At 44.1% G+C, this 14,796-nt stretch overlaps 1 protein-coding gene across 1 annotated transcript in view; it reads left to right on the top strand.

The window, feature by feature from the left end:
• Positions 1-13,434, top strand: part of BASP1 (brain abundant membrane attached signal protein 1) — an 81,590-nt gene extending 68,156 nt beyond the window's left edge. Inside the window, exon 2 of the mRNA XM_028737939.2 lies at positions 11,594-13,434. Coding sequence (XP_028593772.2) covers positions 11,603-12,340 — 738 coding nt within the window. The 5' untranslated portion in view covers positions 11,594-11,602 and the 3' untranslated portion in view covers positions 12,341-13,434. The remainder of the gene's footprint in view (positions 1-11,593) is intronic.
• Positions 13,435-14,796: the final 1,362 nt, after the last annotated feature.

Raw genomic sequence — 14,796 nt, 5'->3', positions numbered from 1 at the left:
GCCAGCTGTCAGGAATATCAGAAGCTGGCAGCAGTTTCCAGTTTGATAGCTGTTCTGTTGTTATGCTTGGATAGCTGATCACCACTGTATGGCTTGACTAGGGCTAATTCCCTCTCCTTTGTCCTATTGTTTGTTTGTTTTTTAGTAAATTTATTTATTTGGTTTTTCAGATTAAAATTTTATAGTCACATGTCCAACATACAACATAAAAACAATATTCTCTTGGACTTCCCTCCTCCCCTTTGTGGGTCCTATTGCTAATCATTTCCTTCATCTTTTATAATAATCCAAATCTTTTCTCTCTCCACTGTATCCAAAATTCACCATTAAATTACAAGTGATATTCCAATCCTAGTAACAATTTTAACTGTTTGAAATGGTCTTTAATAAAAGTTATAAATTACCCCCCATTCCTTATTAAAATTTTGGTCCTCCTGATTTCTCATTCTTCCAGTCACTGTAGTCATTTTGGCATAGTCCATCAACTTGATCTGCCATTCTTCTCTGGCAGGGATCTTCTTTCCATCTCTGGGTTAATAACATCCATGCAGCTGCCGCTTTGTCCTAATGTTAGTCCATCAAATTCATCTGTTGTATCCCATCAAATCCTACTTTCTCATCCCATCGTTTCCCAGTCTTTCAGGATTAATGTTGCTTTTTATGCATGGGACCTGTGAGGTGGCAGTTAACGATGTTCTAATAAGAATGACATAAGGAGTGTGCATATGAGGACTTTGTGGTTTGGATCTAGACTTAGCCTTCCATGGATGGAATGACTCCTTCCATCCATAGATTGCTTTTGGGGAAGGGGGCCTTGGCAAAAGTTGCTTCTTCTCTCTGCTGAAGAACATGTCCTCTAGGAGGAGTTCCACTCTAGGGATGCTCCAGCAGGAGAGAGTGAAGACGGTCTCCAACCCTGTATCTTCTGCTGTCTCATAGAAGAGCTGTGTATAGTCTGACCCTAAACCAGAAATGGATGCCATGGTGATGCCATTTTTGCAATCTTCAAAATATGCAAATGAAGCAAAATCTGTGTTTGTATCTATCAGTTTATCTATAAGCCCAATATGGCTGACCGTTGGTACAATTCCTGGAGAAGGGCAATGGGCTTAAATATCTAGTATAGCTCTGTTCCCATTGCCTAGACATTTCCAAGGGTACTTTCATAGGCTTAAGAGCTAGAAACTCAACTCTGTAAGAGAGAGGAGGGGAATGAGAGGGGAAGAGGTTCTAAGGATGTGGGATTCAACACCCAGTTCCAATTTATGTTCTTTCAGGGTGACGCACTGAGTTCTGCCTAATTGCTTTATTTTGGTAAGCAGCACGATGGATTGATAGGTGGCGTGACTCCTAGTATTATGAACTCTTTAGGGTTAAAATGTGTTTTCCCAGTAGTGTAATTATCTGATTAGGACTCTTCATGGAACTGAGAAGCTTGCAGTTACCCCACTGCACTTTTTGACCCTTTATACTGCTATAGGGAATTATATGTCATTTTCTCCCATTGCTATCCTGCTGCGGCAAAAAAAATATATCCATCTTACTTGGGAAATGTGGCCCCACAAATGGCAACATCCCTTGGTGCAAACTTTATTAGATGCAGCATCTGGATCATAAAATGCAACATATGTTTCCAGATGGTTATGGGAAACAAACCCTTATCTCATTAGGAAATCACTGGGGACATCCTGCAATTGTAAACTTTCTGTGTTAAAGGCCCAGACCGTTCTGTGAAATGTCTTATTGCTTGGAGTAGTTTTCTGCAAAGCACAGCAATTCTGCTTAAGCCCAGAGAACCATTTATGTCAAATTCCTCCAGGATAACATTAGGATGAAGTACAGAGGCCAGCTTTGCAGTTTCAGCAATGAATTTTATCACACTAATGCACGGGGGGGGGGGGTGTTTCTTCCTATTAGAATACAAATGCAAAGAAATTAGCATAGGCTGAATTCAGAGGTAAAGACAAGCAGTGGTTTGCCATGAGGACAAGTCTAAGGTTCATGTGCTTCTTTTGCAAAGAGATTAGAAGCTTCCACTTTCTACGTTTGCTCTTGCATCCAAACGTAGCAAACTATGGTTTGCTCAAACCACAGTTTTGACTTAGAATCCTACTTTGTGGGCAAACTATGGTTTGCCCACTAACTAAGCAGAAGCTTCTAATCTCTCCTCTTCCCATGTAGAAGAAGGGGTAAAAGGAAGAAGGAACATTAAGACCTAAAGCTTACGCCTACCTGTCTCCTGAACAACAAACCATGGTTTATTGTTACATTTGAATTCCGTCAGGGTAAGTTTCCAGAAACACTGCTGCTCTACACAGAACAAGGCACAATAGAACTGGCTGAATCGGATGTGGTCTACATCGCTTACCAGCCCTGCTCTGAGCCTTGCCTGAGTGCTTTGGGCTGGCTTGGAGTGTGTGTTTGAATTGGAATAATGCCTCTTCTTTACCTACAGTAGATGGAGGATTGAGGTTTGTCTTCTATGAACACAATCTTAACAGTGAGCCTGTAAGTGACTGTGGAGGCCAATTCTGGATCCACACGTCCTTCCACAGTAGGGACGTAGGTTTCTGGGCGGGAGTTGATCACGGTGAGGGTTTGCTAAGCGTGCCTTCCTCTTAGCACGTTTCTCCTTTTTGTCCTGAGTTTGAGCGTCTTCAAAGCCTATGACACCTTTGGTAAAGGCTGTTCTCCAATTGGAGCGCTCGCAGGCTAGTGTTTCCCAGTTGTCGGTGTTTATACGATTATTTTTTTAAGATTTGCCCTGAGAGAGTCTTTAAACCTCTTTTGTTGACCACCAACATTACACTTTCCATTTTTAAGTTCGGAATAGAGTAGTTGCTTTGGAAGACGATAATCAGGCATCCGAACAACATGACCAGTCCAACGAAGTTGATGTTGAAGAATCATTGCTTCGACAGTGGTGATCTTTGCTTCTTCCAGTACACTGGCATTAGTTTGCCTGTCTTCCCAAGTGATGTGTAAACATTTTTGGAGACACCGTTGATGGAATCTTTCAAGGAGTTGGAGATGGTGTTTATAAGTGGCCCACGTTTCACAAGTATACAGTAAGCATACTGTACTTGGATGGAGGATTGAGTGATGTGAGTAGAAGTATATAAACCTCTTGACTTTTGGATGGCTGGAATTTGGTCTGTTGTACAAAGGTCAGCATCACACCCATTGCTGCAACCAGTTTTGCCTCTGGCCACTTCCACAGACAGACATCTGACTCCTGAAGGGTTTCCCGTGAGGGAATGTGGCTTTTGAGCTGAAAAAGTTGCCTCACCTCTCTTCTATAGGGAGTGATGGACTGCAGAGGAGCAATATTGTGCATCTTAGTTTCCCTGCCACTCCTCCACCCTGAAGCTCTCCATGGACCCTGCTGTTCAGATTGAACAAGTTATAGGACACAGTTGACTTGTGGCATAAAAGCAGCAAATGTAGGGAAGTTTTTAATGTTTGATTAGAGAATCATAGAATTGTAGAGTTGGAAGGGACCTCGGAGATCATCTAGCCCAACCCCCTGAAATGCAGGGCTATGCAGCTGTCCCATATGGGGATCGAACCTGCAACCTTGGTGTTATCAGCAATTGAGCTATCTTCACAGGGGGTGTTTTATTGTGCTTTTAAGACTTTGTTGGGAGCCGCCCAGATTGTCTGGAGCAACTCGTTCAGATAGGAGGCTAATAATAATAATAATAATAATAATAATAATAATAATAATAATAATATGATGGTGATGTTGTCAGGAGAGGCAAAAAGAGGGTTGGAAGCCAGCACATCACTTTAAGATGTGCTTATCCACCTGTCCTTTGGTGGGCAACCTGGTGTAGAAATCTTGAGGGTTGAGTAATGTTCTATTTTACGTATTTTGAAATGACAGAGTTGTCTATAAACTCAGCACACTAGAAGTACCACAAACAGTGGGGACACATCTACAGAAGTGCGACCAAGGTTGGGCAGAGTAGCTGCAGAAAAATCTATGGTCCCCACTTATATGAATCAAGCTGTGTAATCAAGCTCATTGCCCCTGAGAAAAGGAGAACCGATTGTCAGACCCACAGGCAAACCTTGTGATTTAAGGTAAGAAGAGAATACTGCAGCATCAGGAACAGAAAGGGTGCAAAGGTAGCATTCCAGAGAATTTTCAGAGATATAGATAAGATTCTTCCCACCGAGGAAGACTCACTACTAGAAGGGAAGCCGATACTCCCAAATGAATGTTTTCCTGAAGAACTGGAGCCATAAGCGAGGAAGAACAGAAACTGAGAGAACTGAGACTGCTTCAGGGCAAGCGTAGAAGCAACTGATTATTTTGGAAAGCAGATGAAAATGGTGAACAGGGTGAAACGGAGAGGGAGACCGGAGTAATGCTTAGTGAAACAGTGGAAGAGGATATGGAGCAATGTGGTCTGACAAGACCGCTATGGAAGAGAGGAGAAGAAGAAAAAAGGAAGTCAAGGAGTCAAGGTTTCTTGCCAAGGGGAAGAAACTTTCATAATTTTCCAGTTTCAGACACAGCGGCTGCTGACAAGAGGTTCAGATGACACTTCTTGTTTCTCCTGTAGTGGCATTTCCACCCTTCCCTATCAGACTTTTGTTCGGTTATATTTGGCCACTTGACTACTTATGAGAACTGCAGCTTCTTGTCACTTGAGCTGACGAGTGCCAAGAAATCCCACGCTTTGCACCAGGACGCTGGTGGGTCAGGTGCCCCATCTGAAGGCTTCATCACATATTGAAGCTGCTAAGTGAGACTTGTGAGGTGACTTGTAAGTGCCAAGAAGAGGCTGCCGCTTCCTCTACAGCCTTCCTTTCTCACACACTGAACAGCTTGTCAGAAATATTGCCCAGATAGGCACACCACTCGGAGAACCTCCTTCATATGTGGGCTTTGCCTGCTCCTTGGGGGACCAGAGTGGATTTCTGCCCTCCCATTCTGACACACGCTTCAACTGCCTGTCTGATCTGTTGGCCAGATGTAGACAAATATCAGCCCCCGCCCCTCAAGTGTCCCTGTTTTACAGAGGACGATCTCATTTTGGAAGATGTCCTGGTTTCTGATTTGATCCCAGAATGTCCCATTTTTCCTTAGGATGTCTCTGTTTCCATCAGAGAAATGTTGGGGGTTATGGCAGCATGTCTCTATTTCCATCGAATAAATGTTGGAGGGTATGGAATAGGCTGTCCCTATTTTCATCGGAGAAATGTTGGCGGGGACATCTCTATTTTCATTGGAGAAATGGTGGAGGATATGCAGTACGATGTCCCTATTTTCATCAGAAAAGCGTTGGAGGGTATGAAATACGGTAGTTGACTTTCGCTTTCCATGACCTTCTGCATTTGATGCTGTCCTGGCTGTTCTCTTGCCATTGTCTAGGCCTCTGGCCCTAAATCCTAGACAGGACCATTTATATCCCAAGTTCCTGATATAGAAGTGCTCCCAATCCTCAATATTTCTTCTGATGTCTTTCCGGTGGTCCCTGTGCTTAATGAGCTCTATGGTGCAGGAATCCATAGGAGAACAGTTCTGGGCCTTTGAAACAATCTCCTATCTTGGGGTGAATTTTGCCACAACTTTTCTTTGAATTTGTTGGCAGGTGAAGAGCCACGACTTTGGGTCTTTTGGTCCAGGTCTTTGGGAAGGGGCGCACTTCATGAAGCAATGAGAATGTCTTTTCTGCCACTGCTCTGCGGTTTAACTGCCTTGTGGTTTTCCAATAAAGAATGCTAGTGCTGCAATATTTTGCTTTAGCTTCTCATTGTTAAATGTGTTTTAATTTGTATGTGCTTTCCAAACTGAGACCTTCGGGTGAAGGGAGCATTTTAAACATTATTAATAAATAAGGTAAAAGGTAAAGGACCCCTGGATGGTAAAGTCCAGTCAAATTTGACTTTGCGGTGCTCCTCTCCGCTTTCAGGCCAAGGGAACCAGAATTTATCCATAGACAGGTTTTCTGGGTCATGTGGCCAGCATGACTCAACCACTTCTAGTGCAACGGGACACAGTGACGAGTGCCACAGTGCACAGAAATGCCGTTTACCCTCCCACTACAGCGGTACCTATTTATCTACTCGCGCTGGTATGCTTTCGAACTGCTAAGTTGGCAGGAGCTGGGACAGAGCAGCGGGAGCTCACTCCGTCACAGGGATTCAAATGTCTGACCCTGTGATTGGCAGGCCAAAGATTCTTGGTGGTTTTGACCACAGCGCCACCTGCGTCGCCCCAAAATAAGTAAACATTGTACTGGCACAGGGGTTAGTATACCCTCCCTTCCCTTAAATCCTAATCACCGGGCAATTATTAGGATTGCACTGTAAGGCTGCACCCTTTTGTCTTCTCACGCCACCCTGCCAGTGTCCCCCAGAAAAATGTTCCCTGGCAGTCCCGCCCCCCCCCCCATGATACGCCCCTGGCCTTAAATATCCACGCATTCTGATTAGTGCTAGAGACACCATTTATGTTTACAAAGGCTAAGCAGCCATTTCTTCTTTGTGCCTAATTTTTTATTTTTTATTTTTTTGCTCCCAGCATCGTCAGAGTCCATGCAAAGCCTTGTGGCACAATTCATGAAAAGTTCTGAGAAGTTTTTTTTAATGCCTAACAAATCAGGCACAATGGGAGTGGGGTCAACACTTTGACCACATCATTTTCACCCATGGAAATTCTTCCTAGTTTCCATTGGCCCCATGGGGCAATAGATACAGGTCGTCATAAGCTGCAGGCTATTGCATCACACCTAGCAATTTTTTTCTTCCCCATCCCATTATTATTATTATTATTATTATTATTATTATTAATTTTCTTATGTTACAAAACAAACTGGCAGCCCTTTTTATTTTTCCCTTAAACAACCAACCCAAAGAAGAGCTCTAAGAACTTAAAAGCTTGCTCATTATTTTGTGATGCTTTATTTCATTATAATGAAAGCATCGCTCTACTGTTGCATTACAATCATCTGTTGAGCTTTTGTTTGGGGATCGTAACATTTAAGTTAAGAAATCTCTCTCATTTACTTTCACTACTTCAGGGAACACCTTGAATATTTTGTGTCTCTAGAAGCCTGTATGGAAAACCTAGTTTTGCAAGTAACACTGGGGAAGGAACACTGGGCTGGTGGAACAGCTTGGAATAATAATAGAATAATAGAATTGTAGAGTTGGAAGGGACACTGAGGGGCATCTAGTCCAACCCCCTGCAATGCAGGAATCTCAACATATGGTACCCTATCCCATTTGAAATAGTCATAAGATTTCTACCTCACCCATCTGACTGGGTTGCCCCATCCACCCTGGATGGCTGTCAACATACATAAAAATGTAATAAATCATCAAATATTTTTTAAAAGAATCCTTCCCTATACATGGCTGCCTTCAGATGTCTTCTAAGGGTTGTTTAGTCACTTATCTCCTTGGCTTGGAGGTCGCAGAACTCCACACCTTCCAACATTTCTCCGATGAAAATAGGGACGTGATAAGGAAAAGCGGGACATTCTGGTATCAAATCAGAGACCGAGACAGCTTCTGTAAATCTGAGACTATCCCTGGAAAATAAGGATTTGGAGGGTCTGTGTATATACACACACCGACCACTTGTTGCAATGGAGTCTGATGTTGGGTTCTTTGCAGAGAAAAGCTAAATATGTGCTTAAGCTCCCCTATGTGTAGGCTAGGCTGCTTGTGGAAAGTCCCATTTTCCCTGGTTCCCCTCTGTTCTTCCTTGTGAGCTCCAAGTGTGCACAACATGGAACCAGAGAAATAGAAACACATGCTGCATACCCTATCATCTGACTTTATGGTTTCCCTGTAAGGGGTGTGCTGTGATTGATGGTTGAATTGTGCTATAGACAGTTAGTGACGGGACTATTTTGAACCCTCCTCTTGTTGAAATGAATGCATGCTTCCCATTCACTCCTATGGGCAAGAATCAAGTGCTGCACTTCATTGAGGTCATCAATGCAGGGGTGGCAAAGCCTTTTCTCATGATACTTAGCCAACCTCCCAGCCTCATCATCAACATCATCATCATCTACTTGGCCTTCTTCTCCCCACCCCCATCCTGATGGCAGGCATTTTGCTGGCCATGTCAAAAGCAAAAGACTTTGAAAAAAAGTGGAAGAGGCACATCAAACAAAAGCACACTTGTTTTATCCAAGCATAGCCGGGCAAACAAATAGAGGCTTAATTGGGGATTGGCTATCTGCAAGCAAATATAGCTCTCGCTATTGTTCAAAATCTTTGTTCCCTGCTGATTTGCAAAACTGCTCTGAAGTGCAATGTGACTGGATGGGCATGAAAACTCCCATTTTCTTTATATAATAAGTGCACTGTGACCTACATGGGCAAGTTGTGAGAACTGGGGTGGCTGCATTGTTACTAGACTCCAGTAACTGTGCTGCTGACCCAAGTGTGGTGGGTGCCCTTTCTTGTGGGCATGTGGGAAGCCCATTTTGGAAGCTCTCCCCCTAACCTCATAACTTCAGAGGAGCCAAATTACCACTTATTATGAACTGTTTCACAGTGAGCACCAGTGCATCAAAATCTCTCCTGTTCAATCAAGGCATACAGATTATTGTACTCACAGTGTGGGCTGTGAGTCCAAGGCGTCTTCTTGGGCTCAGAAATCTCACTGCAGTTGAGGGCCACAAGCTTGTGTCACAGGAGTCCCAGCGAAGAATAACCATGTATAAACCAGCCTTGCCCATGTCAGACACATGTCCCAGGCTCATAAACGTAAGTGGTTTATGTAGCCATGGATGAATGATGCTTGCGTGAATTTATAAATCATGATTTACAAAGCCTTAGGTGTTCAAATGCGGACATGGACTTGCCAAACCAGATTCTTCTAAATGAAAGGGTTGACTATGTTTTCTAGAAATATCAGGTTCAGAATTATGGAATGCCTACTTTATAGGATGGAGATTATTTGAGATAGTTATACCACTGATAGATCCTGGGTCTGGTTTACAAAGCAGTCCTATCAAATGTTAAATAATGGTGGGTAAAAATGTTACCCACCGTTTCATTTGTAAGGAAAATATGTAAGTGTTTAAAAATAACAATACAGCGGAACCTTGGTTTTCGAGCGTCTCAGAAGCTGAACAATTCAGAACCCGAACGCCAAAAACCCAGAAGTAATTGCTTCCATTTTTGAATGTGCCTCGGAAGTCAAATGACTTCTGAGGCGCGTTTTTCATTTCCCCCCATTGACTTTGCAGCCAGCCCATTGATCCTCGCTTTTCGAACATTTCGGAAGCTGAACTGTCTTCCAGAATGGATTACGTTCAAAAAATGAGATTCCACTATAAAAAAATGTTCTGAGAGGCAGAGATATTCGGCTACATCTCGCTTCGGACACTATATGCATTGCCTTGGCTTGTAGCTATGTGTAGATTTTAATGCAGAGTCTCCCAGCCACAACTGTGAGTGTTAGAAAAAGGAAGAAGAGGCGTGCCTTCTATTGCAGATTCCCATTTTTCTTGCTTTCTAAACTAGCCACCTATGCCAAGGTATTACTGTTCAAAGTCTTATTAGAGACAGAATTGGGACTTTGGGTGGTTCTGATCTATGCTATGAACAGTTATATGAAGGAGCAGAAGGCTATACAGTGGTACCTTGGTTAAGAACTTAGTTCGTTCTGGAGGTCTGTTCTTAACCTGAAACTGTTCTTAACCTGAGGTACCACTTTAGCTAATGGGGCCTCCCGCTGCCGTCGCACCGCTGCCGCCCAATTTCTGTTCTCACCCTGAAGCAAAGTTCTTAACCTGAGGTACTATTTCTGGGTTAGCGGAGTCTGTAACCTGAAGCGTCTGTAACCTGAGGTACCACTGTATTAATCAAACCTTTGTCTTCTAAGGCGTTCTGGATTCTGGCTCCTCCAAAATTTGCCTGGAGTGAAATTTGCAACAGGTTCTGCTCAGGTTGAATATCTGTAGGAATTTTGAGGGCAGGTAAAGAGAAGGTAGATAATGAAATTAGTCCCAGGGAATGGTCTGAAGGCACATGAGGCCACCGTCTTGCAAGTCTGGGTGTGGTCAGTGCCTGGTGAGTGACAACCCACCTGCCACCTTGGGTTCCATAATAGAAGGAAGGTGGGATATAAATGTTAGGAATTTATTGAGGGTGGGGAGGTTGGACATATTTATGCAAAGTGCCATCTGCTTAATGATGTTTGCACATATGGTCAGGGGCTGTAGCTCAGAAGGTTTGCATGCAGAAGGTTTTGGGTGCAATCCTTGGTATGTCACAGCTAGTTAGGGATGTTGGGAACTGTAGTCCAAAAAACAACTGGAGATCCAAGTTTGGGAAGCACTTTGCTAGATGAACCAGTGGCTTTCTTCCTATGCTCCATTGTATACATTTATACCTGACAAGCTCCTGCCAACCTAGCAGTTCAAAAGCACATCAAAGTGCAAGTAGATAAATAGGTACCTCTCCGTCAGGAAGGTAAACGGTGTTTCTGTGCGCTGCTCTGGTTCGCCAGAAGCAGCTTAGTCATGCAAGCCACATGACCCGGAAGCTGTACGCCGGCTCCCTCGGCCAATAAAGCGAGATGAGCGCGCAACCCCAGAGTCGGTCACAACTGGTCCCTTTACCTTTTTACCTTTTATACCTGTCAAGGCTTCAGGGAATCCTATCCCTCTCACGGTGGGATGCCAAGAAGTAGATAAATAATAAGAGTTCTTACCAGTAGTTTATTTAATATTCACCAAGAGAGACGAAGGAATGCGGTCTCTCGTAGATAATGGCGTTGCTCCAAGTAAAGTGCCACCCCCTCAGTCCCTCCTATTCTACATCATCCATGTGCTGGCTGATTCTCAGGTCATGCCTGCGCCTAGGAGAAGCAGGGTCAGGAATGCTTTCTAGAGATACTGTTAGGTGTTTCTCCCCTGGTGAAATATTAATTATAACAAGTTCCTTATTTACTGTGCGTGTACGTGTACAGTGGTACCTCGGGTTAAGAACGTAATTCATTCTGGAGGTCCGTTCTTAACCTGAAACTGTTCTTAACCTGAGGTACCACTTTAGCTAATGGGGCTTCCCACTGCCGCTGCGCCAGTGGCATGCAATTCCTGTTCTCAACCTGAGGTAAAGTTCTTAACCCGAGGTACTATTTCTGGCCTAGTGGAGTCTGTAACCTGAAGCATCTGTAACCTGAAGCGTCTGAGGTACCACTGAGGTACCACTGTACTATAGACTGTACCACTGAGGTACCACTGTACTATAGACTCAAAATGGTGTAACTATTGTTTCCTTTCTCCTGAGGAATCCAGGGAACTATAGCACTGTTATGTGGGGTGCAGGATGGGGCTCCAAGAGAGAGTGATCAGCTGTCCTTAAACTACAACCTTATTTAAGGAAAGCCATGACAAGTTAGACCAGTAGAAAACAAACATAAATTTGGAATGTAGGTACCAGTTATGCCCACAGTCTGTGGTGATGTAAACTGCTCATCATTCCCCTCTCTGCAACGAATTCCAATGCTGGTGTGAGAAAAAAGCCAGCTCATGAGTGTTTTGTGTTTTGACCCTGGCTCAAAACAAGGTGGCCTTCTTTCTGGGTAACCCTCTTTCTCTTTCCTTGTCCCCAGGGCTCCAACATGGGAGGCAAACTGAGCAAGAAGAAGAAGGGCTACAATGTGAATGACGAAAAGGCCAAAGACAAGGACAAGAAGGCTGAGGGGGCGGCCGTGGAGGAAGGCGAGGCTCTGAAGGAGAACGAGCAGAGCCAGGCCACCACAACGGAGACGGCAGAAGTGAAGGAGAACAACCAGGAGGATAAGCAGGGAGACAAGGAGGCCAAGAAGGCGGAAGAGAAAGAAGGGGAGAAAGAGACGGCTGCCCCGAGCCAGGAAGAGCCCAAGAAACCTGAGCCGGAGAAGCCTGAGGCTGCCGTCGATGCCAAGGCTGAGCCTCCGAAGAACAACGAGCAGCAGGCGCCCAAAGCGGAGGAGCCCAGCCCTGCCGCTCCTCCTCCAGCCAGCAGCGACGCGCCGAAACCTTCTGAGCCCAGCAGCGATGCAAAAGCTTCCCAGCCTTCAGAAGCCACAGCTACTAGTAAAGTAGATGACAAGGGCAAGGAGGAAGGGGAAGTCAAAAAGACTGAGGCTCCTGCAGTACCCACAGCCCCCCAAGAAACTAAAAGTGAAGTGGCCCCAGCTTCAGACTCAAAACCTAGCAGCAGCGAGGCTGCGCCTTCTTCCAAGGAGACCCCGGCAACAACAGAAGCACCTAGTTCTACTCCTAAGGCCTCGGAGCCTGCGGCCCCGCCAGAGGAAGCAAAACCATCTGAAGCCCCGGCAACTAATTCGGATCAAACCATAGCAGTGAAAGATTAAATTTGGACAGCCTATTGGGAAACGAAACGGCAGCAGCAGCAGCAGCAGCAACGACGACAAATTAACCACTTTAAACAACCTGTGTATTTTTATTATTATTACCTCTCTCTTTCTCTCTCTCTCTCTTTCTTCCCCCCCCCCCCCCCAGCTCTACTAACTCATTTCAGATCTGAAATAACAATATGTATTGCCCAGGAAAAATAAAAAAGGAAAAAAACAGATTGTCCCATCAAGTTGAAAGGGAGGGGGTTGGGGTGCTGGTTCTGGCAGAGGACGGGCTGGGGTGGGGATCCAAATAGTATTTTTGTGGGGGAAATATCTAATATACTTTCTGCCAACTTTGCAAAGTCCTGTATTTCAATCAGTAGTTCAAATAAGGCAACCCAGATGTCCGAAAATGCAGTACCTCTTTTTTTTTTTTTTTTGTACGTGAACTGCTTCGTAAACGCACTCCACCAATCTTTGGGTCTTTTCCTTTCTTCTTTTTCTCTAATGGGGGGGTTTGGGAGTGATGATGTAATTGAAGATTCGGCCCAGTTGGGGTCAGTGCCACACCAATCAGATCTTTATGAAAGCAGTATTTCCTGCGGTTTGTATTTTATTTTTTATTTTTTAATTTACAGCCTTTATCATTTTGTATTTTTTATGCAGTGGATGAACGGCAGCTTTCAGACGAAACTCACACAGCTGTCCACATTTTTTCTCTCAATGCCAATCCTCTGATTCTTCTTCCTCTCCAAATATTTTTGGGAGTTAAAAAAACAAAACAAAAAAAACAAAAAAACAAAAAAAAAATACGCATTCTCATCCTACTTAGCCTACCTAGATTTCTCATGACGAGTTTATTGCATGTCCGTGGTTGGGTGCACCTGTAGTTCTGTTTATTGGTCAGTGAAAATGAAAAAAAAAATTCTGCGTTCATTGCAGTTCCAGTTTCTCTTCCATTCTGTGTCACAGACACCAATACACCACTCATTGGGGAAAAAAACAAAACAAAAACAAACGAAAAAGCAAAATGTACAATGGATGCATTGAAATTATATGTAATTGTATAAATGGTGCAACAGTAATAAAAGTTAAATAATTTAAAAACATTTAAGGTGTTAGTGGTTGCAAATTTATTCAGATTAACTCTCCTTGCTTGAACCGTAGTGAGAAATATTTGGAGCTGTCCATGGTAGTTTAAATGTGAGCCCCACTCTTTTCAAAGATGGCTCCCCCTGCCATCATCCCTGATATTTGACTCTGCTGGCTGGGGTTAACTGGAGTCCACAGAGCCTAGCAGAGGGGAAAGTGGAGAGATTTGGATCTCTCCGTTTTCAAACCAAGGGCTACAGTAAATTCAGAGTCGCAAGCTGAGGTCAGTTTTGCGAAAGGCTGTGCTGGTGGATGTGGAGACAAGTTGGTGGTAGGATCAGTGGGGCCAAAGAAGTAGGGAAAGAAATGTAGCTATGAAACAAAGCAAGAGCAGATAGAACAAGGAGTTCTCTGCGAGTCACATATTCTAGGTGCTTTGTCAAATGGACATAATCCACTAACAAGAAAGGGAAATGTCTATAGTGACAGAAATAAGCAATAACCAATCACAGGGCAGAGAAGAAAGCAAGGCAAAGACACAGTATAGCTACTTGGGGGCAATTAGGCCTCTGGTTTCCCATGGAGGGGCAATTGCTGAAGTAGCAGACCCTCCAAATGTCCATTTTCCAGAGACAGTCCTGGTTTCTGAATTTATCTTGGAATGTCCCGCTTTTCCTTAGGACATCCCTATTTTCACCAGAGAAATGTTGGTATGGTAGGACGTCCCTATGTTCATCAGGGAAATGTTGGAGGGTATGGAGTTATGTGACCTCCCCAAGCCAAGGAGGTAAATAACTATACAACCTTTAGAAGATATCTGAAGGGAGAAGCATTTCCCCGATAACCAGAACCCAGGCTGTGTAGGGCTTTAAGGGTCTAAACTAGCACTTACTACTGGACTCGGATAACCAGTGCAGGCATATCAGAACTGGTGAGGTGTGTTCATTCCAGCACACCCTTGAAGAATCAGGTGACAGCATTCTATACTGGTGGAAAGTTCTGAACTCTTTCCAAAGGCAGTCCTATAAAGGATGCATTCCAGTTGTGCTGTCTAGAGGTTACTAGAGCATGTCGGATTGTAGCCAGGTCATTGTTTTCCAGCAAAAGTTGTAGCTGGCAAATCAGCTGAAGTTAATAAATGGCCACAGCTTCCATCAGAGACTCTAAATCTGGCTGTAATGCTAAGTCCAAGAGTGCCTCCAAACCATGAGCCTGTTCCACAGGGGAGAGTGCAATCCCGGCCAAATGGCCACTTCTCCAGCTAGCCAGTTCAGCGAGTCATCTACTATATTGCTCAGACATAACCCGGATTGAACTTCAGTTTATCCACCTTTGTGGAGCCCAGTACTGATTCCATATACCCTTCAGGAAAGCAGTTG

This window comes from Podarcis muralis, chromosome 8, assembly GCF_964188315.1.
Source record: "Podarcis muralis chromosome 8, rPodMur119.hap1.1, whole genome shotgun sequence".
Taxonomy (NCBI): domain Eukaryota; kingdom Metazoa; phylum Chordata; class Lepidosauria; order Squamata; family Lacertidae; genus Podarcis; species Podarcis muralis.
The sequence above is the reverse complement of the archived record's forward strand: the minus strand, read 5'-3'. Positions and strand labels throughout refer to the sequence as shown.